General features: G+C 43.6%; 1 protein-coding gene across 1 annotated transcript in view; it reads left to right on the plus strand.

Moving 5' to 3' along the window:
- Positions 1–27968, plus strand: part of AFF2 (AF4/FMR2 family member 2) — a 447631-nt gene that overhangs the window by 82912 nt on the left and 336751 nt on the right. Inside the window, exon 3 of the mRNA XM_015408375.1 lies at positions 13180–14049. Within this exon, the coding sequence (XP_015263861.1) occupies positions 13180–14049 (870 nt within the window). The remainder of the gene's footprint in view (positions 1–13179; positions 14050–27968) is intronic.

Here is a 27968-nt window from a genome sequence, read left to right on the forward strand (position 1 = left end):
AATGCCATACAGTCCACACTCCAAAGCCATTTTCCCCAAGAGAACTGCTCTTTGTGTTCTGGAAATCAGTTGTAGACTAATCCTGGAAGATCAACAGGCCACACCTGGAGGCTGGCAACCCTAGAAATGGTTAAAACTACCAGAGTCTTCTGTGTGTGGTCTACAAAGCAGAACTGAAGGGGGAATAGGTAAGCTCACCCTCTACCCACCACGCCTCAGGGGCTATTACACCTTGTTCCTGTGCAGCTTGATATACAAGAAATAGTACATGAAGCCTGTCACTTTGAATATTTGAACGTCATGCTGTTAAAAGCACAGAAGCAGAGACGGGAAAAGCAACTCCAGTTCATACTGAGAAAGGGAGTGAGAGGAATTTCCCAGCTGATAAGATTTATAGACATGCTGTGTTGTTTTTTTCTGTTAGGGGCACCTTTAAAAGCTGTCCAACAGAATGAAATTTAAGCAGGTAGAACTTTCCTCTTCATTTCATCTCTATGCCAGAAAAGTGTCACCTGTTAAAGTTTTCCTCACTGGGTACTTCTGAAGGGTTAGGAGCCCTGCCAGAAAATGTTGGCAGCCTACAAGGCCTGTGCTGCTGACATAGCCTAGGGTTGCCAACCTCCAGGTGGTGGCTGGAGATCTCCTGCTATTACAGCTGAACTTCAGGTGAGAGATTGGTTCCCCTGGAGAAAATGGCTGCTCTGGAAGTTGGAGTCAATGGCTCTGTCCTCTTCAGGCTCCACCCACCAAATCTCTGGGTATTTCCCTCCTTAGAGCTGGCAATCCTACTTTCCCCTCAGTGCCTGTTGGTAGGCAACTAAGCTGGGTCCTTTCACCTATTTTGGCCTTTGGGAGAAAACACATTGGGGCCAGTCCTGATAGGGTTGCCAACTCCAGATGGGAAATTCCTGGAGATTTGAGGGATGGAGCCTGAAGAGGGTGAGGTTTGAGGAGGGGTGGGACCTCAGACAGGTACACTGCCATAGACTCCACCCTCCAAACCAGTCAGTCCCACATAGGGAACCATTGTTGCCAATCTCCAGGTGAGGGCTGGAGAGCACTCAGTATTACAACTGCTCTGCAGAAGGGAGGGCAGAAGTCAGCTGAAGTCAAAGGGGCAGATAATGGTAGGTTGATGGTTAGCTGGGAAGGAGATGGGGTTGCCAACTCCAGGCTGGCAAATTCCTGGGGATTTGAGGGGTGGAGCCTGGGGAGGGTGGGGTTTGCGGAGGGGTGGGACCTCAGACAGGTAGAATGCCATAGACTCCACCCTCCAAACCAGCCGTTTCATCCTGGGTAACAATTGTTGCCAATCTCCAGGTGAGGGCTAGAGATCACTCAAACTTACAACTGCTCTTCAGGTAGCAGAGATCAGTTCCTCTGGAGAAAACAGTGGACTCTGTCATTATACCCTGCTGAGGTCGCCACAGCAAATTGACACTGTTTGCCCAAAGCCAGAGCACTCTCCCAGAGCCTCTTTCTAGATCTCATTGTACTTATTTCCACAACGGGCCTTATTCCTAGTACCATACATAAATCAAACAGGCTTACATACAATGAATATGAATATGCTGATATCGGTTTGGATACCAGCTTTTTCATGATTTTGTTCCATTCTCTTTTTCAGTACAATCTTGTCCCACGGAGGTTTTTGACCATGTGGTTTCATAATCCCGACCCTACCATAACCCTTTTGAGGGGGGGGGGGTCTTCCCTCTTGTACCAGCAGAAAACCTGTTGGATCCAACCAGGCCTGTAGCTAGGGATTTTTCTGGGGGTCTGTGTGTGTGGCGGCACTAATTTAATTAACAGAACTGATGTAATTAACAGATTAATTGAATTAACTCTGTTAGTTCCATTAAGACAGCTGGAAGAGCCACCGAGGCCATTGGTTGGGTGGTTGTTGGTGTACTAAGCACAGGGAGATGTTTGGCATTGGTAACAGTCAGTTTAAAGGAGATGCTGTGGCTGCAAGCAGAAAGTTGTACAGGTGAGCTCTTTTGCCTTGCCAGCATCATATTTAAAGTCTGGTATCAGATAAGAGCTCTGTCCAGAGAGACCCAAGCACCAGTAACAACTTGACACACTCCTTTTCCCAAGCACCTATGTCAATCCTTTTCCTACTCATGGGGACTTACTTCTGAGTTGCTCTGCTCACGATCCAGCAGGGGAAGCCTCCCATCCCCCAAGAGCAAGAGTCTTGCATGGGACCTTAGCTCGCAACAACGTATACAGCCCCAAGCAGGATCCACTGCAATTGCCCTCCCCTCCTGCATTTTGGCTTCTTCCTCCTCCTCGTCCTCCCTGGCCCTCCCACAGTCTCTTGCTCTGAGGGCTTTGCCCAGCTGCTTTCACTCATTTCCTGCCCTCCTCACTTGACCTAGCTGGGCGGCTGTTGGGGCTCATTCCGTGGGGCAGGATTTGTACATGCTGCCCCTGCAGGAAGGCATCTGGGGACTGGGTCCCTGCAGTGCATTGCAGCTTTATCCTTCCTGGACTGTCATGCTACTGGTCATTGCTGGGAACTCCATGGGACCAGGGGAGGGGAGAGGGGACTGGGAGAGAAGGGGGCAGGGAGGGGAGGGGCAGGGCAAAATCAAGAGGGGGCATTGCCGAAATAGCCCCTGGCTAGCTATGGCCCTGGATCCAACCCTCTTTAAAAATCTTTTAAGTTATGCACAAGAATCCAAAGTCAAAATGTAAATTACTAATCACAACAACAACAGCAGCAACAATAATTCAACAATATTATTCTTACAACCCTTTTAAAATCCCATTAGCACACACAAAACACAAATACACACTAATTAAAAATATTGCCACACACAATGTACTACCCATATCCTGTGTTAATTCAAGCTAAGAAGATATTTTATTCGCCCTCTTTTCATTACAGTAGTGTAAGAAATTATCAGTGGCTTCATGTATCCTAATATGTATCCTAATATTTTTTTTCTTCCCTTCTTGAAAGTAGATCATATCTGTCAATTTTTCAAAATTTTAGTCTCCTTAACCTCCCCTAATTAGGAAGACTGCCGGGGAAGGGGAGAGAGGCTGTGGCTGGAAGGTTAATAAAACACCATTGCTTTTTAGAAGCATTTCAGGACTTCTTTGGAAAATGTTCACATATTCATTTAAATTGCCACCACTTGCCCTCATTTACATAATGGTGTAAAATGTATGTATTTATTTTACAAAATGTATACCTTGCCTTTCGGTGCTCATAAGGACCACCAAGGTGGCTAAAATCTGATTTGGCTCCATAATTGTGTGACTTCATCCTGATTGTGGAGTTGATCCCTGACTGGATGGAATCACCTATGTGACTAACCCAGGAAGAAGGAAGATGCAACCCCCACAGAAGGGAAAGGAATTGGTGATGATGAGGATTGAAGGTGAATAGGCACACAATTAAAATGACAGCTGGGAAATTTTCAACCTTCAAAAATTGTTAGAGGACCCCAAAGTTAAATTCAGTGTACATTCAACACAGACCAAACGTGTGTGTTATGAACTACATTTGTATATGATTCTGCTTGAATCTTCACTGCTGCCATTCATCTGAGTGATGCTGTGATCATCACAAATAAACTGTAGAACTGAAATATATCCTGTTCAGGATACCAAAGTTTTTGTGTAGTTGGCATACGCAGCACAGAAGTTGCTTGATTGTTGGAGTTGATGGGAATTGTAGCAGAAAACTCAACCTTCCAGTACAGTCTGGCAGGCTGCAGAAGCTACAATTTCTCTCAGCTCCATCAGGAAATCTTACAGGACAAGATTGAGAAAAGCAATTTACTGGAAAGTTAGGCTCCAGTTGGAATCTATCCTCTGTTTGAAAAGCCATCCCCACCTGCATGCTCCCTCACCTCTGCAAGACAACGTTTGTGGCTTGGAGAAGGAGGTGGGCCCCTACGTGTATACTCTATTAGAAATGTTTATATCCTGCCTTTCCTTCCCCCACAGAAAAGGGCCCAAGAGGTGGTGTGTATGTGTGTGTGAATTTTGCAAGTGTTTTACCGAACACTCACAAATGCTTATTGACAAGTGTGAGTGGTTTCAGATGGAGCTACTGGACCATCATTCTCACCTAATACTTACTTAATCCTTTCCTCATTAAGGAAGTGGTGTAGTGTTCAGAGTGCCACACTAGGAATGGAGAGACCCAGGTTCAGATCCCCTCTTGGGCCATGGAACCTTGCTTGGGTGATCATGGGCCAGTCACACTCTCACCCTACTTTACCTCACAGGTTTGCTGTGGGGATAACGAGCAGGCAGGGAGAATGCCGTAAGTCTCTTTGGATCCCTGTATGGGAGAAAAGTGGGATGAGAATGAAGTCCATAAGAGTATATATAGAGAGGCAAACAATCCTTTTTAAAAACCAAAAAACTGTAATAATCTCAACTATAACTGGGACACACAGAGTGCCTAAAAGTGATCAGTGTACTGGAGTAGCACTTTTTTATATAACCATTTTCTAAAGAGGTTTGGTACCTTTGATTTTCATCATCAAGGGATGATCCCCCTTGAACCATTTTGGGCTCTTTGATTATCACCAGAGCGCACCCAGAAGAACTCTTCTGCTTTGCCTTGCACACATTCTTTTCTCTTTTCAATCAGTGACAAACTTTGACAGACCCTACTATATGTTGTAATTTTGAACAGATCTATGGCAACCTGGCCTTTGAAGTCTTCCCTGGTCTTGGCAAATGCGGTGCATAGCCCAACAAATATTTGGGATGCCATCATCTTTGGCAGAAAGTTTGTTTGTTTGTTTGTTCCATATCCATAACACGAATGAACATATGAAGCTGTATTACACTGAGTTAAACCATTGGTCTGGCTAGCCCATTATTTATTTATTTATTTTAAAATGCTTCTTCTCCACATTTCTGCTGCAAAGCAGGACCCAAGATGTTTTACAATAAGTCACAGCCAATCAAAGATAGTATAATTTTAAAAAAAACAAACCATTTCAACATATAAAAGTCTCAGCAAGATAAATCTAGTACCAATACTGAGCAGAAAATCTAGTACCAATGCTGAGCAGAGCAGCCCTGGCTGGAAACACTGGATTGGATCCAGACTAAATTGGCAGTTTCTGCCGATTTCCCTTTTCCTGCTGCAAACCTGCCCACCCCATGTCATTCCTTAGGGTCCCCTGCCCCTCAGCAGCACCATTTTGTGGAAATTAGCTGGCTACACTGGGGGGGGGGGAGCAGGATAGTTCCATTCCATGGATGGAAAATTTAGTCTGGCTGTAATCCTCTCTCTTCCATGGAAGCAGCAGCAGGATACTTCTTGGCACCAGTTCTTGTAGTGCCACAGGGAAAGGAAAGGCTGTGCAGCTGATCTCCCTTAGCCCTGGCTGAGCAGCTGATCTTCCTTAGCCCTGGAAGCATTACTGTCTCCTCTGGCTGGTTCTCCAAGACCTTATGCAAAGAGGCTTACCCAGTCCTGCTATTTCTGATCCTCTTTAGCTGGAAATGCCAAAGATCCTACTTGGGGCACTCTGCATGTGAGGCATGTTATGCTCTCCATCTCTGGGCTAATTTATGATACTCTAGCATCATCTTTATGTTGCAGTTTCACACGGCATCCATCCACAAGGTCCACAAGCCAGGAAACAGAGGTAATAACCTTCCTCTGCTGTGTCCGCTCCCGCAGTATTCAGAGGTATATGATCTCTGAGCACTGAGGTTCCATTTATCATGGGTTTTTTGTGCATCCTAGCGCATCCCATGACATCTCTTCCCTTTCCTGCTGGAAGTGACATCAGCATGCTGGCGTGGTCCCAGCACACCAGTCCCCACCTCAAAATGCTCCTGGGGTTCACTGGCTGCAGCCTGGCAACCATAGTCCCTGCACAGAATAAACTATATGGGCTAATAAAAGGGACAAGTAAAATGTACAGAAACTGAACAAGGGAGTTGGTAAAAAATGGAAAGACACTAAGAGACAGAGAAAGAGAGAGATGATTTTGCAATCTTTTGCATACAGTTGAGATATTTCTGCAGAGAACAACAGTATAGCTGTAGCCACATTTTTTAGAATCACCTGTATATCCCCCCATTAATTGGTCAGTTGGCCCTTCTAATATGTTTTTTTAAAAGCCAGCTGGCTTCAAAACGGGTCCCAGATGGTATGTAAAAGGGCCAGCTTAACACAGACAGATCTTCTAAAAGGCGAATCTCTTTCCATTACCTTTTAGCTCGGACTGACACAAGGCCTTATCATCTTGTCTACTGAAGTCCCTTGTTCTGAAAGGTATGAGGAAGTGCATGAAGGAACGCAAACTTCAGCTAAACCATCACATGCAGGCCTTATATCTCTCATGATGTTGGAGACATGTCTAACCGTAGCCAGCTAGTAACTTGTCCTGGGGGGAGGGAATCTGTTATTTGATTGATTTTCTTTAAAGCATCAGAGCTACAGAAACTAGGGAGGTACACATTTTCCAAATTAACGAGATCACTGAATGACTGTGAGGGGGTAAAAATAGTGAGTCACAAACCAGACATGTAATTTATGTCTTGGAATTCTTCAGAAAGTACATTTCCTGAGGGAGGCAATGCAGAGATTCAACTTGTGTTCGGAAAATAAAGCTTAAAAACAGAGGTTTTCTTTCTCAGTAAAAGACAGGTGGGGTGGGGAGACCCTGCATTCAGAAATTACAAGAAAATGTGGGTTATAAATAGTGGCTTCATCAGTTCCTGTTTAGATATTGTCTGAATGCAGATAGCCCATGAAAATTAGAATTTTGTAGCTAGTTTATTCACACAGTTTGTGATGTCTGAATTTGCAGAGTTCATTGAGTAGCACAACCCCCTTACAGCTGCCTGGCCACAGAGACAGCCGTTTAGGGAGAACGGCCTTCCTGTTGGGGAAATGAGGAAAGAATTTAACAAACCATATTTTTCTGCACAAACTGGAATTGGTTACTTACATCTGATAGACTATCCAGAGTTTGTTGCATAAACCATGGTTTATTACAATGTCTGGATGCAATCCTAGGAATTTAGAACCACAAGCAAAGGAAATTGTCCCTCAGCTTAAAGGAGTTTTGGATGACAGGAAGGCACACAAGACCTGCTTAAAAGAGAGCCAGTTTGGTGTAGTGGTTAAGTGTGCGGACTCTAATCTGGGAGAACCGGGTTTGATTCCCCACTCCTCCACTTGCACCTGCTGATGTGACCTTGGGTCAGTCACAAGCTCTGGCACAGCTGTTCCTGAAAGAGCAGTTTGTGTCAGAGTTCTCTCAGCCCCACCCACCTCACAGGGTGTCTGTTGTGGGGAGGGGAAGGGAAAGGAGTTTGTAAGCCGCTCTGAGACTCCAAGTGAAGGGTGGGGTATAAATCCAATCCCTTCTTCTTCTTCTAAAAGCTCAGGGCTTGTAATTGTGTGGAATGATGGCCATCTTGTGATGTACACAGACTGGCCTTGCCAACAGGCCCGTCAAAGTTACTAGCCAACACTAATTTGAATTAGCCCGGTTGGTACTGCCCACAAACATCTTTGTCAGCTATTTTTGTGTCACTTCAGTGACCAGGAAGGGGTAAAATATACAACCAACTTTCAGTTTATAAAATCCTTACCACCTGGTCACCTATATTTGACTCTCTCTCACCACAGATGACCAGGCAGATGTTATTTGGAAATGTATACTTGAAGCTTTCATCTCCATGAGGTTTCACAGATTGATGGGGAATTAGAGGATTACCGGGGCATATCTCTTTGGATTTGTTATCTTGGCCAATCAAGATGGGTTATACCACTTTAAAGCCCCAAATTCTAAGAATAAGTCTTAAAAAAAAACACCCAACCTATCACCCAGTTCTAAAGATGTTTACATTGCAATCCTATGCAAAGATACTTTGTTAGGCGGAAATTCCATCACATATCAGTGGGACTGAGTCCCTGGTACATGTGCGGTGGGGTTTCATCCTTAAGAGCCATTGCGGTATGGACTAGGACTTGGAAGATCTGGGGTCATATCCCTGCTCAGCAATAACACTGACCAGATCATGGTAATTTTTCAGCCTTCCCTATTAATACATTGTTGTGAAGTTTCAGGACCAGATATGTTGCCCTGATTTCCTTGGTGGAAGGGCATGATAAACGATAATGAAATAAATGAATAAAAACACCAGTACTGACTGCCTTCCATAAATAGTTAGGAGGAAAGTCCCTTTCTGTGCAACCCTAAACTTAAAAGTGTTGCTGGAAAATAGATGCTCCATTTCCCCTCCTTTGCAAACAGTTCAGCAGAGTGAACTGTGCACAGCGTAACTAGACCCTTTAGTCCAGAATTGTCTAGATGGCAGCAACCTCACAGGCCCCCTATACACATGTGCTGTCTCAGCAATATTGTGGGGAGGGATGGAGAGAAGAACAAGTGAACGAGTGTTTGGCATTTGCATCGTAATTCCTCCCAGTCCCTTAAGCACAATGGAATCTCCTTGTTTCAAATTTGGGGGGCTGAGCTGAGACTTGCTTTGGCTGCTGCCCAAAACAGTTCATTGTGCGGCTCAGGTTGAAGGAGACGGGTCAGGCACAAAGAGTTTATTCTTTGCCCAGATGGAATGTAGTTGTGTGTGTGTGGGGGGGGGGGTTGCCACTAAACATGACCAACTTAAGCTTCCTTTTTTGAGGGGGGGGAGTGTTTCTTGTGTACAGTGTGATTCTTAGCAATGCACAATTGATTAACTTACTAAATATTTACTTCTGTTCCTTTGTTACAATCTCTCAAAAGAAACCAAAAGAAAACGGAGTTTGTCTTTCTCTGCCCTCCTTCCCTTTCCATAATTATTATGGTCCATTGGAAGTGCTGTGATTGAAAATGTTTGGACTATATATTCCCCCTCAAAGGTCCGGATTCTGTCTACCCCATTTTAATCTCATCCTTCCTCCAAGGATCTCAGGGTGACATGTATGGTTCTCCTCTACTCCATTTTATCTTCACAATAAGACCATGAGGCATATTAGCCTCAGAGAGTGTGGCTGGGCCACAGTCACCCAGTGAGCCTCATAAAAATTTGAAGCAAAGCCTTCGTAGTCTTGATCTGACACTGTGACTATGACAGCACACTGGACTCTTAACACCAATTGCAGTCATGGCATTCAGCCAACAGAAGCATCACATTTCAGTCATCTGGTGAGTTCCTTCCGTCAGAATACAGAGCTCATAATACTGGGTGTGGACTTATGTCCCACATTCACAGTTCTTCATTTGGTGAGGGGCCACAGGTCACCATCAGAACGTGTGTTTTTTGTTTAGTAACTCCACAGGATCTCCTGTGAACAAAGTTCAAAGGACGAAGACCACATCTAGTAGATTTAGGAAAGATGTCTCCAGGCCCTGACCTGAATAGCCCAGGCTAGCCTAATGTCATCAGATCTCGGAAGCTAAGCAGGGTTGGCTCTGGTCAGTATTTGGATGAAATACCACTGAGGTAGTCCAGGGTCACTACACAGAGGCAGGCAATAGCAAACCACCTCTGAACATCTGTTGCCTTGAAAACCCTACGGGGTTGCCAAGACTCCAGTTATTCACCTATTCCAACCGACTCAAGAAAAGCCTTGCTTTCCTTCTGTACACTAAGGTTTAAAACATAAGAACAGCCCTGCTGAATCAGTCCAGTGGTCCCTCTAAATTCAGCATCCTGTCTCACGCAGGCTTCCTTCTAGCCAAATGCTAATTTTCTCATCTCCTAATTTCATAGGCTATCACTTATCTGTGCTGGTTCTGGAAAATGTTGTAAAATCAGGCACACAATACTGCAGGGATCATTACAGTATTTTTGATACCTGAAGCAGAGGGTTGTTTGGGGAGGGTGGATTGGATGAAACCCAGACACATATTGCTTGCATATTTTTTTCATCCAGGACCTGGAACGATGTGCAGGCAGGCAGGCAGGCAGGCAGGCAGGCAGGCACCCTTTTTACAAATTTGGGATAGTCCAATTGATGTTATTTCCTGGTGACTTGCCCTCCCCTTTCTACACTCAGTTGGGCTGAGGGATGAGGGATGATATTCTCACCAGCCATCTGCAGCCCAGGCCATCTCAGAGGATCCTGGTGTGCCCTGAATCCCTTCATTGATGTCACTGCTCATAGATTTATTTATTAGTTTGTTTTATACCCTGCCCTCCCCAGGCTCAGGGCAGCTTACATAAAAATACATATATATATGTGTGTGTGTGTGTGTGTGTGTGTGTGTGTGTGTGTGTGTGTGTATATATATATATATATATATATATATATATATACACACACACACACACACACAGTTAAAAACAAACATTAAACAACCAATTATCCTTTTTCCTAAGGTTCCGGAAACAGTTACTCAATTAAAGTGCAAGAGCAGAGATTCCTAGATTAAACCATACCACTATTTAAGAGATAGTCCTGATGGTATTCTCACATCGTCTTAATTTGATCGACTAATTCATGCGGCGAGACAGGCTGGAGGTGGTAAAGCCAGGGTCACTCCTCGGTATTTAAGGCGGCTCCTAATCGAAAGCTTGGTGGAAGTGCTCCGTCTTACAGGCCCTGCGGAACTCTAAAAGGTCCTGCAGGGCCCTTATCTCCTCCGGGAGCTCATTTCACCAGTACGGAGCCGCCACTGAGAAGGCCCTGGCCCTGGTTATCACCAGCCTGATATCTTTGGGGTCTGGGAGGGCCAGCCAGTTTTGGGCCCCTGAACATAGTGCTCTCTGGGGAACATATGGGGAAAGGCAGTCCCTCAGGTATGCTGGACCCTGACCATAAAAGGCTTTAAAGGTCAAAACCAGCACCTTGAAGTGAATCCGGTATGCTATTGGCAGCCAGTGCAATGCTTTCAGCACAGGCTGGATGTGCTCCTGCATAGAGAGACCCATCAACACCCTGGGCACAACATTTTGCACCAACTGCAGCTTCCGGATTTGGAGCATTATAGTAGTCTAATCTAGAGCTGACAACTGCGTGGATCACTGCTGCCAAGTTGTTGTATTCGAGGAAGGGAACCAACTGCCTGATCATCCGGAGATGGTAAAAGGCTGACTTGGCAGTGGCTGCTACCTGGGCCTCCATTGTTAAAGAGGCATCCAGGAGCACTCCCAGACTCCTAACCTCCGCTGGCACCATCAATGGTCGGAAGTGGGATCCCTACCCACGGGCCACCTGAGCTCAGGCACAGGACCTCCGTCTTTGTCGGATTCAATGTCAGTCGACTCAGTCTAAGCCAACCAGCCACAGCTTGTAACGCACAAGGGGAGGATGGAGGCCACTCAAGGCTTCCCTACTTTGATTAGCATAGAAAGATCCAACACAACAGCTTGATTTTTCAAGGTGCATTACAACCTTTTATTGGTATGGGATCACTAGGATTATTATTTCATATCACTGTTGTTCAGGATGTGGAAAGTGGTTGGATCAGAGTTTCATGGTCTTTTAAAATGTGAAAGAAAGCTTGCATCAGTCCTAGCTTGAAAAATGCATTTATTGTGTGTTTGTGAGTGTTAGTTTTCCCCAGCTGCTTCCCTATCTGTCTTAGAGGTAGAATGAGGTTACCCTGATAAATACTCACCTACCTTTAGGGAGTTGCTTCCATCCAAGGCTCAAATGTAGGCTTGCAACTCAACTCAGCAGTTTCCTCATGGCAGTGCAACCAGAGATTTAAAATGTACTATGTATATAACACTCATGTGTGTGTGTGTGTGTGTGTGTGTGTTTTAAATGCACGTTTAAAGAAAAGCAGATACAGTCTGGGCAATAGAGTAGAAAAACACTGAAAATGAAAACATAATAATGCCAAAAAATGAGCCAGAATTTGCTTAATAATCTCTACTCTTTACAGAAAATAACTGTGAATCATTGATTTGCAAAACACATGCTGTGCAGTTCCAGGAAACAGAGCAGAGCAGCCCTTCCAAACACTGCCGACAACTGTATTTATGTGTTTCTTTGATTAAAAAAATGATTTTCTAAATGCTCAAGTTAACTTTGTCTAATACCCAAGCTGGCCTGAAGCTGAAGGCCTAGCAAGGCAACCGCATTATAATAGTCCATAGCAGGAAAAACAAAAATACATTTTGATTTTATTCTACCCCATCCTGCACAATAAAACTATTGGTCTACTGCTAGTTTAACAAGAGGAGTGTGAGTATGTGAGAGATAAGAACATGAGCTCTGCTGAACTAAAACAGTGGCCCATCTAGTCCAGCATCCTGATGCTGCCTCCTAGCACCGGTACTCCTTGTATATGGAGGTTCCCTGTAGTCACCATGGTTAGTAGACACTGGTAGACCTTCCCTCCAGGATCTAACTCTCCGTGGCCCCGTTTTGCAAAGTGTGCTCTTTTCAGAGTCACCAATCCTTCCATGCATATCTCTGATCAACAAATCAAGAACCACCCTGCATTTGATTTTGGGGCCTCCAGTTGCCAAGGGCCACCCTGCATTTGAACTTGGGGCTTCAGGTTGCTGATTGTAAAAGGTGTCACATCACTTCGTGCCCCTTTCTGTCTGTCTGTCTACCTGCCTGCCTGCCTGCCTGCCTGTCTATCTCTCTCTATAGGGTCAAAGTGGATAAGATGTAGATCATAGATTCCCCAGTGTCCTTTGAAGCAAAATTATAGCTGTGTAGTCCCTTGAGTTAGATAAGGGGCATGCTGGGTAGAACACGTGAACCCCTTCTAACACCTTCATTGATCGAAATCAGCTGTCATCTGTTGTTAGAAATAGACAACACATTCATCATTTGCCCACATTTTTCTGTAAAGAGCATGTACAATGCCTGGGGGCGAGAGGATTGGTTCCAGTTAGTGAAAACTTGCAGGGGTGGAAGGCTTAAACCTGGTCTCCCCTCTCCATATGACCCTGACACAACTTGGGGGACCTGCACAGATCTTCCAACATCTCATCAGTTGTGACCCCAAATTATGTTTAAAACCAATGTTGTTGTTTTAAAAAAGATTAAGTGTGTCATGTTATAAATAAAATCCAGTTGAAATGCTGTATACCTATTCACTTTGAAGTATGTTCCATTGACCTTTGTGGGATTTACTCACAAGTAAGCCACCTTGAGCCACCCTTAAGCAGTTGCCAACTATCATGTTGTTTTAGGTAGTGATATATTTAGCCGTGACTTCATTCTGAGACACTCTTCTTTGGTTTTCTTTTTTTTAATTTTAGACTAACAAAGGCGATGCTCTTGCCAACCGCGTCCAGAACACACTGGGGAGTTATGATGAGATGAAGGACTTTCTGACGAACCATTCGAACCAGAGTCACCTTGTAGGGATCCCAAAGAACTCTGTGCCACAAACCCCAGTGGATAAAAATGAACAGAGCTTCTTCCCAGAACAAAGAAACCGGATGATCCCACCGTCAGCATCAATGCCCCCTCCGCCTTCCATATCGTCAAATTCCAGTTTGCTGCATGGTCACCAGAGCAGCAGGAAATCCAGGACTGACTGGTCCCGTGGCAGCCACAACTCCAGCAGTGGCCAGGCAAGTCAGTCTGGTAGCCAGCAGAATAGGACAAAACATAGTGCCTCTCACGAGCAGTTGCAAGGCAGGTATGATGACCTCTACGCCTGCCCAAGTGAGCAGCATAAAACTGGAGGAGCTGAGGAAGCCAACACGACACCGTCATCATCACACTCGAGAAGGCATAACCATTCCAAATCGACGGTGGTGGACCATTCATATAAAGAAAGCAGCCATTCCAAGTCTCCAGTAGATCTCGATTTTCTGGGCCATGGCCCTGGATCCCCACTCCCTTCCACCTCTTTGTTGTCTGCAAACGGCAGTCTTTCAACTCAGAACTTTCCTCCAAGCCTTCATTGTAAGAGTAGCATGACGCAGCAAAAGCCTACTGCTTACGTTAGGCCAATGGATGGCCAGGACCAAGTTCCCAATGACTCACCAGAACTGAAGCCACCAGTAGAAATTGAAGGTGTGTATGGAAACCAACCCTTCGGATCACTGCTGGAAGGAAAGTCTACTGGACCGGGCTCAAAGAATAAACTACCAAAGCTTACAATCCCTCAAGCTAGTGAAGTAAGTCTGGTTTTCCCTACCATATTTCAGTGTCTAGCTCTTCTTTGATTTCTGATTATACTGCCACTCTCTTAGTCCAATTATAATTGTTGCTTTTTCTTCAGACCGCAAGCCAGAAGCAAATGGCCACAATTTCAGGCAGAGATTGGTAGGGGCACAAAAATCCAGGCACCCCATAACCATATACACCTTAACAATTGGGTATGGGTCTTGGACCCAGAGTTGAGGAAGAGGTCAGGAAGCAGGTTTATCCTTCTGCCATCTATAATGTTGCTGGTAGAACCTGGCTGCCACTTCTTCTAATTCCCTTACTCAACTGAATAATCACAGTTGGCATCCACTCATTGGAGGAAAGTATACTAGGGTCCCGTTCACACGCGGCGATTTGGTCCGGGAGCGGGCCAGTTCGGGGCCGGATCAAACCGGCGCGATTACACCACCACATCTGGGAAGCGTCCTGCTTCCGCACCCGAACTGGCCCAAACCCGGGAAGAACCGCCGCAAAATGAACCACCTACCTTGGGTGGTTCAAGAGGACGTGGCGCGGCAAGCTGGCGTTTGATCGCGCCGGGGAGAAAAGGCGGCGCGGCCGGGGGATCCGTGGGATCCCGCCGCACCGTGTCAACATTGGCGCGGCTTTTAAAAGCCGCGCCTTCAAGCGCCTTTTCCCCTGCGTCAGATTTTTCCCTGCCTGACCATCATTACCTCTCAATGAAGCTGTATTTAGCAGGGAGGAGAACAGACCTGAGCACACCAACAAGAACAGAATCCTTCTATTCATTAGAATACTCACACTCTCACGCTTCCATCTGGCTTCTAAAAAATTTCACTGGCTTCTAAATTTGGGGGTATGGGGGAAGCACCAATGTTCAATAGCATTATCATTGGGTTTTATTATGAGAAACTCTCCACTGGTTTGTAGCTAGTGTGTGCCCAGGAATCTTTCTCTTTTTCCAGAAAAGAAATGACAAAGCTGTGTTTTTACTTTCCATAGTAGACAAAAGGTAATCCTGTCTTTCCATAGTTGGCAAAGGGTAATCTGGTCTGTCTGCCCAGATCAGTTTTGCTAGGCTGCAAGTAATTAATTTAATACAATAGTGGTTACATTCTAATTTTGTTGAATGGACCTGAGGTCCCCCCTACCTTATTTTCAGTTGCAAAAAGTAAATACTTTGAAAAATTATTTAAATAAATTAAACCGGTAAATCAAATATTTAAAATAAATTAAATGCTGGCTTGCTATAAAGCTGTTTTGTCATTGTTGGCAATTGTAAACTTAACAACGTGGAAGTAAGGTCTACTAAAACCATAGAAATTACATTTGAGAAAATGCATTTATGACTGGACTGCTAATTTCAACTACCAGAGTTTTGGGCTCCAGGAAGTTGATCTCTTTTAATTATATCTACATGGTTTATGGTTGCTATGATTTTTTAAAAAAACAACAAAACTTTTGCACTCTTCTCAAGAGGGGAAGTAGGAAGGATCGACACCTGCTCTATACAAATTGTGATCTACCAAACCAAATGAAGACTGTTTGCATGTGGCAGCCCACCCGGTGTTTTGAAAAATGGAGTTAGATCCAACCAGTGTTTTGTATTCATGAAAAAGAAAGGATGAGTGTCTCTTGTTTGACCACACACAAAAAAGGCTGTGCCAGGGTACCAGGGAACCTGCTTATACTAAATCCATGTGGGATGGGGTCTGTAGCAGGGCAGAGAATTGGGTGAGGTGGAATGAAAAAGCTGGCTGGATCTGTTGCTTCTTTGGACTACAGAAACCGGAAGAGATTATGGAAACACTGCAGTGCATAGCAATGTATCTTCAGCAAAGTTCAACAACGTGTGCTGCAGGACTGATCTATGTTAAAATTGCCGATAGCTTGAAACTGGCTTATTGCTTGTTGCAAATGACTAAAAGGGTGTACATGTTTAGCTTGTTGTTTAGTTCTCATTGATTTGTTTTGTGTTGCTTTAAAAAGAATTGGACTCAGATCCTGTTGAGCCTCACTGACTATCCTGGTTCCCAACCTTAAGAACAGACCTGCGATCAATATGTTTCAGTTTGTGATTGAAGAAGGTTAGATGTTGTTTGAGTTTTGGTTGTCCAACTATTTAAAGAAATGGCACTACAAGGGTGGTATTGGGAATGTTGACAGAATGGGCAGGTATTTTTATACGGTGCTTGTTTTGTCTTGAAGAACTGTATAGCACCACCCACAATCTCCAGTTATTCTAATCTGTAATGGATTTTATCCAACACCAGCCTAGCTGTATGCGTTCTGTGCATCTATAGGCATTTCACAAGAATGCAGAATTAAGGCTACAGTGCTGTGTATATTACCTGGAAGCAGTTTCCTTTGAATTCAGCAGCATTTACCACTGAGAAAAGCTTCGTGGGGAATATAGGCTGCATGAAATGAATATATCTTCTTGATTTGTTGCTTGTGCCAGAGCACACCAGTGGGCCACAGGGGAACTGCTGGTGGGCCACAAGAAATTGATTGATTGAATCCAAAGTTCCTCACCAGTAGAGGAGGCTTCTTGCTGCATTTCTGCAGGATTCTCCAGTCTGGCCCTTGCCTCATTTGAACTACTCTTTGCTGGGAGTTTCTGTTATGTCTCTGCATCGATTCTGACTGCATGGGTCAATTGTTCCGTATATATGGGCATAACAGTCACCTGTCTAGAATAGCAACTAGACTAGCTGCATGTTAAGAATAGCGACTCATACAGAATGGAGGGGAGCTCCTTTAGATGCACATAGTTCATACTTCTATACATTCCACAAGTAAACCATGTAAAGGGAAGGATGGATGGTTCCAGCGTTAATTCAGACAAAAATATGCCTTAAACTATCAGAAATTTGGGAGACACTAAAAGATCCCATTTTCTGAGTTTTCAAAAGCAGGTTTCTAGTTCTCAATGGATGTAGATATTGGCTTTAAAAAAGAGGGCAGTTCTTTAAGAAAGAACTCATATAGAGATTGAACTGGGATTGGGTGGGTAAGTCTGTTGCCCGGGGAAGACTCCTGCTAGGAAGTAGTGTCCAGCCTTATCCTTCCCAAAGGGCTATCAAAAAGACAGTGCAAATTAAACATATGGATCTATGCTATTTCATAGGACTGCATCTATTAAATAGGCACTTCTGATGAATCAGTTGGAGGAATTTTCAAAAAAGTGCTTATATTTAACATGAACACTTTTAAATATGTAGATTGGAAGCACCATATTAGAAGAGGCATCTCTTTCACATTGGAGAGAATGCCTCTTCTGAAATAGCTCCTGCTCTGACACCTGCATCTTCTAAAAACAAAACAGGAACTGTTTTCCCCCTTCAAAACAATTGAATTATTTTGCTCTCTACATATGCTAATTTATGCAGATTGAGCCAGTTAATTGATTACCACTCTTACAGTCAATCACCTGAGACTTCTTAAATTGAATCACAATGCTAATAATTTATTCAGGCCACATAATTAGGTTTTCCTTGAAAAGGTGGGCTCCTTAGGCTGAGAATTTGACTTTACGTAGCATGTCATAATTGTGGATACATGGTCTGAAGATTAGCAGCTATCGAAAATTAATATGTAGGGAATAAGCACTGTGTATTTTGCAGTTATTTTCCTTTTAAGAGGTTCTCAGCATGGTGGTACGTATCTGGTGCATATCGCAAAAGCAGATAGAAATAACATGTTTTTTCTATAGTTCTTTCCTAAATATCTATTTCATGGCTGGTCATGGTTTTTATAAGCGCCAATGTGTTCTTAGGGTTCTTTATTGCCAAAGGTCAGCTTTTCTTCCCCCCTGTTGAAATAATTGTTTTGAGCCAATAATTTGTTTGACTGCTTTAAAGGGGGGGAAAATTCCCTTGCCATTATTTATTAACATTCCAGAGGGCAACAAAGACTGATGTGTTTTGCAGGAAGGCTTGGAATAATTTTCTGGGAACAGCATCTGAAAACCGTAAAAAGGCCTATTTATATCAAGTGGAAGCTGAGGGTTACTTGCAGATGGTGTTTTATTAGAAAAATGTATTTGTTAATAAACGTAGCTTTGTACAAGATTGCTTTACAGATGTTTCTGTTTATTTTTACCTTGGGTTAAAAATCTGCTGGAGTAGTCGATTGCAATTTGTCACCAGTATTGTTTGGCAAGGAAATAATTGCATGCAAAGAAAATAATGAGGTTGCAAAGGCAAATAAATGTGTTCGTTCTTGCTGTCTATTAAATACAAAACCAAATCCATTAACAAATTTGGAAGGGAAGATCTAAGTCAGAATACAGTGGAACTTTAGGGTGTGTTTACAAAGCCACGTAATGCGGGTTAGTTACAGCTGAATACTTTGGAGCCACCCCATTGTGCATATGTTGTAATCCTTAGCACTGCACATTCCTGTTCAGTTAAACATGGGAAGGCACAATCTAGCAGGAAGATCTCTTGCACAGACCTCCTAGGTGAGAATGGAAGATACGCAAGGGAACTCCTCAGCAGAACTTCTTGAAGGCTTCAGTGCACCCAAAATTAATTGCGTCCAGCAGCCAATTTGTAGGTTGAGATGTATGATATCCTCTTTGAGGAATTACTAGACTATTTTTCCCATTAAAAACATTCTCTCTCCCCCACTCTCTTTTTTTTTTGGGGGGAGGGATAGGTGTGTGGAACTAGAACTAGGTGTCCCCTAGGTGTAATGAGCCCTACAGCTGAAATCCAGTCTTAATCTGTGTCTGTCTCCTGTAGTTCCAGTGTAAGACTCCTAGTACATATAAAGCAACGAGGAAATACATGGTTTATCATTTTACTTTGACTTGTCCCCAATGGTGGGCAGGTGCTACACTCTCTCACTACGCCCTCCTAGGGTGAGGTGATACAGCTAAGTAGTAATGATCATGTTATACAATAACAGTTTTTCAAATAATATGTAATTTAATGTGCCCTTTCCAGTATGGAATAATTAGGCACAGTTTCAAGAGGCAAACCACGTAGCAGTGTATTGTTAAAGGCAGCAAGCCAGGAACAGTAGGACCACTGCAATTGCTTATTGGCCTTGCACTCCCATAGTGTAACACAGTAAAGCATGTTCATCCATTGAATACAAATGATGGGTAAGGACAAATGACATTGGATAGCAACAAGTAGACTAGGAATCTCATCAGGAAAATCCAGGTTCAACCTCCCACCCCCCAGCTGTGAAGCTTTGTGGGCAATCTTGGGCCCGTCACACCACCTCAGTCTTACCTGTGGATTGTTCTGAGAAGAAAATGGAGGACTAGTTAATCTTATACGCCACCCGGACCACCAGGGAAGAAAGACCAAAGAAGGGATAAAAAGGGGGATAGATAGGTTTACTTGTACAGCATCCTCTGAGCAGTGAGAACTTAGAATGTCAGCAGTGTTAAAGCTCCCCCTTGCATCCAGTGCTGGGTCATGAGTCTGTATGTACAGTTGGGCCCTTTCCCCAAAGTTCACAGAAATGACTTCTTCCAACACTCCTAAATGTAAGTTTTAAGCAGACGTAGGCAATGTTTACAAACAGGCATATGTAAGAGAGAAAGTGAAATATCCATTTCCTGTGCCGAAATTTGGCTGTTGAAGTGCTAAAAGGTTGCATGAATCATGTTCATATCTCTTTGAACAGAGTTTAGAGACCTCTCTGTTTGCTGGTCCATTCATTACCCACAGCATTTAAATCCAGAATTTTGACATGTTTTGGTGCATTTAAGCCTTTTTGGCATCAGATGTGTACAAATTATTTCAAATTTACTAACCCGGTGGGGTGTTTCTTGCACATTCCACTTGATTCTTGAGCACAAATTATTAAGTGCACTCAATAAAGAAAAGATGAATCAGTTCTGTGAGAACTCTGAAGCTATTTGGCACTTCAAAAACGAATACCCTTACTCAAAAATATTCACTCTTTGAAGTGGTGCATGAGTTTTTGACATGTGTTTTGGACCACAAGAGTTAAGACCATTTAAAAGATTTTTTTTCCTTTTAAGACAGGATGCAAGGAAATTCCTTTGCATCAGTATTGCTCTAAGTGTTTTAGAAAACCCTGGGTTTCCTCAAATGTTTACCAGTGACATCTCAATGAGAAGATCAGTAATGGCAGACAATGATATTCACCCAGTATCTATTGTTCCCTGTAGTGCCATGGAAGAATGTTAAGTTCTGGGTCTTGGCTTAGATGGGACAATGGTAAGATACTCAACAGGCCAGGCCAATGTTCTGTGTGAACTGAGCAGAGGTGCCAACTCCAGGTTGGGAAGTTCCTGGAGATTTGGAGGTAGATCCAGGGGAACGCACGGTTTGGGGATGGGAGGGACTTTAGCAGGGTATAATGCCACAGAGTCCACCCTCCAAAGCATCCATTTTCTCCAGGGGAACTGATTTATGTTGTCTGGGGACCAGTTGTAATTCGGGAAGGTCTCCAGGCCCCACCTGGAGGTTGCCAACCCTAGAACTTAATGAGTCCCCTAAACCGTGCCTGAATCTAAGCAGTGGTCAAAGGCCCATTCTGCATCTAGCATTCGCTCTGCTGTTTTACCAAACCCATGTTGGAACAGAAATTCCCCTCTACATTGCATGCCACTTTCACTTTCTTTGATTATTGGATTTTATGGTAGCCTCCGCACTGCATGCTGGTTTCACTTCCATTGATCTCTTGACTTTATGGTACTGTCTGCATAGATTTATGGCCATTTTTGGGGCGTTCGGGGGTGACTCTTTAGTCAGTACAGCATTGGCCTGGTGTATTTGAATGTGGGTTTGGCAAAGCAACAGAGTGAATGCTAGATGGAGAATGGGCCACTATTGCTCAGCAGACAAGTGTGGAAGGTATCTTCTAAAGGCAAAATGTTTGGAAGACTAATGCTCTGTGTGTTGGTTCCTAAAGTTGTTGGTTCTTAATGTATGGTGAGGGAAGCAGGGGGGAAAACCCTTACCTCATTATATACCTCATTAATAGCATTCTGGGTACTTGCCAGACCAATCCATGTGGACATTTGCTACCAGAGGTCAGCTTCTAGAGGAGGGAGTCCCAACCTTTTTGAGCCCGTAGGCACCTTTGGAATTCTGACACGGGATGCTGAGTGCAACCCCAAAATGCCTGCCTCAGGAGGCAAAGCCCATCACAAAATGGCTGAAAAAAGAAGTGGAGCCAACCAAAAATATCAGGGAGGGAGGTCATGTACAGCTCTTATAGTGACTCTTCAAAATTTCAGGTAGAAACTCTGTTTAGTAGGATGCCTTTCAAAATGAACACATGTTTACAAATACGTTCTTGTATACACACAGTTTACTTTCAGTCACGCAGTGAAGAGCCAGTGAAATGCTGCTGCCAAAAGAACCTTTTAAAAAATCTGCACAGCCAATCAGATCTCCAATGGCCAATCAGAAGTCCTGTTGGGCAAAAGCTCTACATGGCGTGGCCCATTTTCTAAAAACTCTTGGTGTGCACCAGGAAAGGAAATCCCCGTTAGGATTAACAAACCAGTCATACAGGGCTGCTGTACCTGTGTAACTGGTTCAGAGAGAAGAGGCAACATTTTCAGCCATGACAATTTGCCACTCTAGGTGCAACACTGCACCAGAGGTTTCAGGCACATACTTTAGCTCAACTGATTAGAATATAGTGTAAGTATATTGTAAGGCAGAACAAAAAAAGACAGATGATGTGTGCAGTCAGTTTTAATTTACACATGATGACAAACAAAGCAAAGGCAGAGAGAGGGGTTGAGGCTGCTGGGGTCCAGGGCCCGCGAGGAAGCCATTGTGCACAAATATAAGCGGAACATGCATTCCTCAGATGGCAATGATTAGGAGATAGTGGGCTGGCCATTGTGATCTAACCAAGACTTGAATAGAAATGGTGGGTTGGGGGGCATTATTGAGAGAGGGGACAGGAAGTGTGATTAGTTGTGCTCCCTATTTTCTGTATTCTCCACGTTTAAAATTAATCTCTGCCCCCCCCCCATGAGACATGAATCTGTCCCCATGCAATGGGAGGTTTTGCATCTTCCCTCTGCAAGATGTTTGCATGCTTCCCATTCTAGAAGAGCATGGGACATGGGAAGTGCAAGACAGTTACACCTACTGTCCTCCAAACTACCCTAAACTAGCCTTGAGAAGAGTTCAGAGTGCATTATGATTTCCCCTAGCAACCTTTCAAGCCTCCTCAGAGTCACTTAGTGTTGCCAGGTCCCTTTTGCCTGCCAGCAAGGAGATTGGGGGGGGGGGACATTCCAGGAGTGGGAAGTGACATCCCCCCCCCATCCCCCTGAAACAGTGACATTGCACGCAATGTGCTGCATCACCCAGAATGACATTGGCATGTTGGGGGTGATGCTCTAGATTTGGGGCAAAATTCTATGGTAAAATCAGCATCAGAGTTTTACCCAAAATCCAGAGTGTCCCCCCCCCCCCCAACGCCACCGACATGCTGATGTCACTTCCGGGTGATGCAGGCATGTCATGTGCAGCGTTGCTGTTTGGGGGGAGGATTCCCTCTCTCCAGCTAACTGGCCGGTGGTGGACAGGAGCCCAGAAAATCAGGGGATCCCCCATAGGGCAAATGGCAGCCCTAGAGTCACTTTATATGTTCACCTTGCATCATGGGTAATGTCCTAAATATATTAATTCCCTGTGGTGGTTCAGATGATTTTGGAATGCTCTCTCCTTTCCCCCATGGTTTATATTTTTCTGTTGCCTCCTTCTCCTGTCAGCCGTGGTCTTTTCCCTTTTGCATTTTCATTTAAGTTTTAAACCTTTCCTTAATTGACATGCTCTTCTTTTTTCACCCTGCTCAATTTAAGTAGGTCTATTCCACCTTAAAAGCACAAAAATAGGGGGAAGCGGTCTTCCTACAGTTCAACAGAAACCCTGTCAGGCAAAGAATACACTGTATTAATCCATTGTGGACCCCCCCCCCTTCCACAAATCTCATCCAGGAGATGGATAAGCATAGGTGTGTGACTTTTTCAAGTGCAGTTTTAAAAATCCTCTTAGGAAAGCATTTATGCAAATACCCTTCACATGTAAAATTGAAAGATGCCCAGATTAGGCTGAAAATTGGGCCTATCTCATGCTTCTTGAGACATGTGGCATTGGGTTTGGATCATTATGTGTTATAATGTATAGGAAGCAATCAGACACTGAATTACCACTCAGATAGCAGAGCCAAAAGTCCCATAATGCTTCTGTCGGCAACCATTTAAGCCATGAATGATGGAGGGCTTCTCTTTTTATGTTACTTTTAGGAAAATATTTTGACAAGTTCTGTATACAGTGAAACGAGTAGCTATTGTTGGATGTGTTTCAGATCATTCCCATATCACAGGATGTATTGATTACTTTCATTGTACGTATGTATGTATGTATGTATGTATGTATGTACTTACTCTCTTTCTAGATTAAAGACCACGGAAAATTGACAGGTAGATAACCGTATTGATTCAAGTCAAGCAGTTAATGCAAGAAGCTTTGTATGTGACTTATAAAACTTTATGGGTGCTGTCAGTATAGGAGGGGCTTTATTTAATTGAATGGAAGGCCAAAGGGAGGGGGGAGCCCCAAAGTTAACTAACTCCTCATTTTGTGTTGATTTGCCAAATAACATTACATGATGTCCTCTGCTTGCGGGGAGGATTTTCTTTCCATATTTAAAGCTCCCCTTTCCTTTTTAAAAAAACTTCAGAGGATGAAGAATAATGGGCTGGAACAAGCATTAGGCTGAAATCCCTTGGCCTGGTTCATATTTCAAAAAGAGAGAGAGAGAGAATAAAATAAAAATCCGCAGCCAAAAACCAAACCCAGAGCTGAATTGTTCAGGCTGTATTACAAGTCCTGGCCATGTGGTTTTTATTTGTAAATACTGTGAGAAGTTTTGCTTTTGCAATACTTGTAATGAAGGCCAGATGATGGTGGACATCAAGAGACCTCAGACTGCAGACATGGCTGTCTTGGCAAGGTTCCGATTTGGAGGCCTGGGTCTCCAGCTAGCACTACTAACCCCCCAGGCCTGGTGTCCTTCCACCCCAGCCTACGGTTCATGCTGCCCAACCAGTCAAAAGGTACCCAGCTGCAGCACCCTCAAGATATGTGGCATGTTAGTGAGTAACATAAGCAAAAACTTCCCCCAACAAGATTACAATATAGCACTTAAACATAGGCTGAGGTGAGGGGAAGGGTAGGGTAGGGCAATGAGGACTGACTGCAAGCCAGTGTAGTTGAACCCAAATGAAACTGCCCCCTCCTAAGTCAGACCACCGGTCTCAAGATCAATATTGTCCACTCTTAAGTGCCAGCAGTTCTCCAGAGTCTCAGGTAGAGATCTTTGAAATTACCTAAATACCTGATTATTTTACCTGGAGATTGAACCTGGCATCCTTTGTGTGCCAAGGAGATGCTCTACCACACAGCCATAGGCCCAGCACATGTTATTTCCTTTACTTGGAAATGAGGGCTGATGCCAGAAGATTAAAACTGGGTTCCAAGGAACAGAGAGCAGAGATGGCTAGTTGTTGTGGGTAGGAGTTCCAGGGACTCTGTGGCTGCCTTAATGTGCTGCCAGGTTCAGTTTAGCTTAGCTCTTTTCCTAATGTGCTAGTTTACTGCATGTTTGGAGGGCAGGGGTTGAAAAAATCGCATAGCATTCATTGCGTGTGAACCCACAATGGATCAGAGAGGAGAGAGAGAAACTTGTGTCCTTCTCCAATAACAAGGAAACTCGGGGCTATCCAGTGAAATGAACAGGTGGTATGTTCAAGACAGACAAAGTGCTTTTTCACACTAGGCACAATTAATTTATGGAACTCACTGCCACAAGGTATGGTGGCCACAAACAGGTAAGAGATTTTAGCATTTGTCTAAATTAATGGAGGGGGTATCTCAGTAGCTTGAAGCAGAAAGGAGCTTTTGGCTTTCTGTCCCATTTATGGTGCCCCTGGAAGAATCTGGAGAAAATAAGATGTTGGACTAGATAGACCTTTGGTCTGATCCAGTAGAGTACTTTGTATGTTTTTTACACAGTCTGAAGTAGTCAAGGATTCTGTCACCTCTGTCCACATAATGTGTTGATCGGTTCTTATTACTTTCACATTTCTAAGCCCTTAACACGCACTGCTGTGGCCTTTTCAAGCTTGGCTCTGCTACCACAATTGCTCGAAGACCTGTTTAAAATTGTTTTGGTGTGAAGGCTGCCTTGGGGAACCACATGTGCCTGCCCAGATAGTTTAATCCATTTGCACCCTGCTTTATGCGCTAATATTGATTCAATGTGCAAAAACTGGACCAAAGATCTTGTAACAGTATTTTTTGCCTTTATAATATGACTGAAGGTTTTTTGTTTGTTTTTTTTGTCTCTGGTCCAAATACGGAAAAACACTTAGAAACTGCAGGTGAAAGCGCCATATGAACAAAAAACACACATATACAGGAAAAGAACACAAATTGTAGATACAAAAAGATATTTAGAGGGCAGGTCATAGCATTAGTAATACAGGGGAATCTACTTTTTGTATTCTGACTTCAGCTTTAAAACAGGATTTTTCAAGAATCTCTACATTCAGGAAACTCTTTAAACAATGGTGTAGCTGTTAAGGAGACTTTACATTGTTCCCATGGAACTTCTGTACATTGCAAATGGATGTTGCCAAGGTGAGGCCAGTCGGAGCATTATACCACTTGGAATACTAAATTGCCCCCTTCTAAGTTTTTTTTTCTGAACAGCCGTTTAAATCTGGCATCTTCTAACTTTAGTTTAAAGACTATGTCTTTTTAAAATAGAAAAAAAATCTGGTTAAAACTAATTTAAGTGGCAGATGATGATCTCTGTTACACACAAAAATTATAGTGTTCCAGATTCCATCCACTTGAAACCGGCACACACACACTGTACCCACCCAAGATTCCCCCTGGATAAATGTGGATTTTTCAACAGCACAATTACCAGTATCATTTTAACCCATCCTAAGGTTCCCCATTTATGATTGTGAGAGTGCTCAAAAGGGGGAAGGTGTAAATGAACGGAGTGATCATTTAAGGAAGGGAGGTAAAAGCATCTGAACTCTAAAAAAAAATCTTATTCAATGGATATTTTCTGGCACTAACAATTCCTGGACACTAAACTATAACTAGATCCTTGGGCTTGGCAATAAGATTATTGAATTTTCAGTTGCTTATCAAGAAATCACTGATTTTCTAGATAATCGCTGTGCTTGGCGATGCAGGAGTCCCATCTAAGGAACAAGTCTGACTATGGCTTTAACTTTACAAAGTAGTAGCACTTCAAAAGGGGGAACCTAGAGGGACAGAATTCCAGGGACTCTGGCCACTCTGTGAAGAGTCCATGGAGCTGGAGTGAATCATGTGATTTGCTTTCATGAGATGTTTGGGTTGTGTCTGAGTGTTATGGGGGGGGGCTCAAAGGGAGCCTCCATTGGTGGGCCCAGGTAGCTCTTGGAAGTTTTGGCAGAGAGTTCTGAAGGAGGTACCTGTTAACATCATGACAAGCACTTCTTATGCCTCTTGGGCCTCATAGTTGCCCTCTGTGGATTTCCAGAGCATCCTGGAACACATCCTCTTCCCTAGTAAGGGAGCGATTGGTAGTGGTTAGCAAGCTGTGTTTTCAGAGAAACTTGTCTGCCATCATTGATGTTATATGAGGAACCCACCAAGCAGTGTCTAAAAAATAGAACAAAATGGATTCTCCAGAATACAGTTCGAAACCCCTAGTAGTAAAGAAATTCTTCCCACATCAGTTCATTCTGTTTGTATTGTGAAAAGCAAAGGAAACTGGACCAGCATCAGCTTGCTATTTAATCTTCCTTAAATTAAGATTGTGGGAGATCTGAAAGATTTAGTGGGAGTGCCTCCTTGAAAGACTGAAATTATGCATGTGTTTTTAGCTGTTGCATGGGACAAACCAAAGATGTTGCTTAAAATGGTGAGCTATTGATCTTCAGTTAATGATAATGATGATGATGTTATCTGCCTTTCCAATTTATTTACTTAAAATAATAAAAATACGGTTTCTTAGTGACATCATGGAGGCAGCCAACCAGTGCCATGCAGAGCTGGTTTTGGCTTCAAACATTCACAACTGACTTTCACTTTGGGGAATGGAAAATTACAGATCTTCACAGCATGCCTAGCTCTATATGCTGTTCCTTCCCGTATCATTACCCTCCTCTCCCGGGTGACAGATGTAGAGACACCTGAGTTGCTGTCTGTTCTTTCCTGCATTGGGGCCACAGTTCCTAGGGCACTCCTGGCCAATGCTCATAAATAATGTCAGCCCAAATGTATTTTAGTTACAGTGCTGCCTGCTGCTTTTCCCTTCTCCAGTTCCTCTGAATAACTCCATGCGATTATGTTCCCCAGATGTGTAAACCCGTCAGGTTATATTTCATAGACGCGCAAGTGGTGACACTTAAATCCATTGGACAAGTCAGCTGTTAGTGACTTTCCATACTCCCATTTCCATGTGCCTGTGTTTTAAAAAGTAAACACTGAGATCATTATTTTCCTTAGCATGCAAATTAGTGTTTTCTTAATAAAATCAGCATGGGGCACACTTAATGAGATGGGGAAGCTCCATGATTGTGTGTTCTTTTCCATTGAAAAATCTGGTAGCACTCTGTGATTGAGGAGTTGTAAACCAGAGTGGAAACGGTACCTGTCTGTTCAGGTGCTTCACTACACTCATGCCATTTTGACAGGGTTTCCTTGGGGGAAAGAAGGTTGGCATATTTTTGAAATATCGAGTCTGTACTCAATATTTTCTTGGGTCTGATTACCGGATGTGGTTGCTATATAGCTTTTCTGTTGTGTTTTATGAGCAGTCGGCAGCTTGCTCTGAAGAGAATTCTCCTCCCTCAACTTTAAGTTGTATTACAAGCAGGAGAACCACTGAAGTTCAA

The sequence above is a fragment of the Gekko japonicus genome, unplaced genomic scaffold, assembly GCF_001447785.1.
Source record: "Gekko japonicus isolate JY-2015 unplaced genomic scaffold, Gekko_japonicus_V1.1 scaffold624, whole genome shotgun sequence".
NCBI classification, from domain to species: Eukaryota; Metazoa; Chordata; class Lepidosauria; order Squamata; family Gekkonidae; genus Gekko; species Gekko japonicus.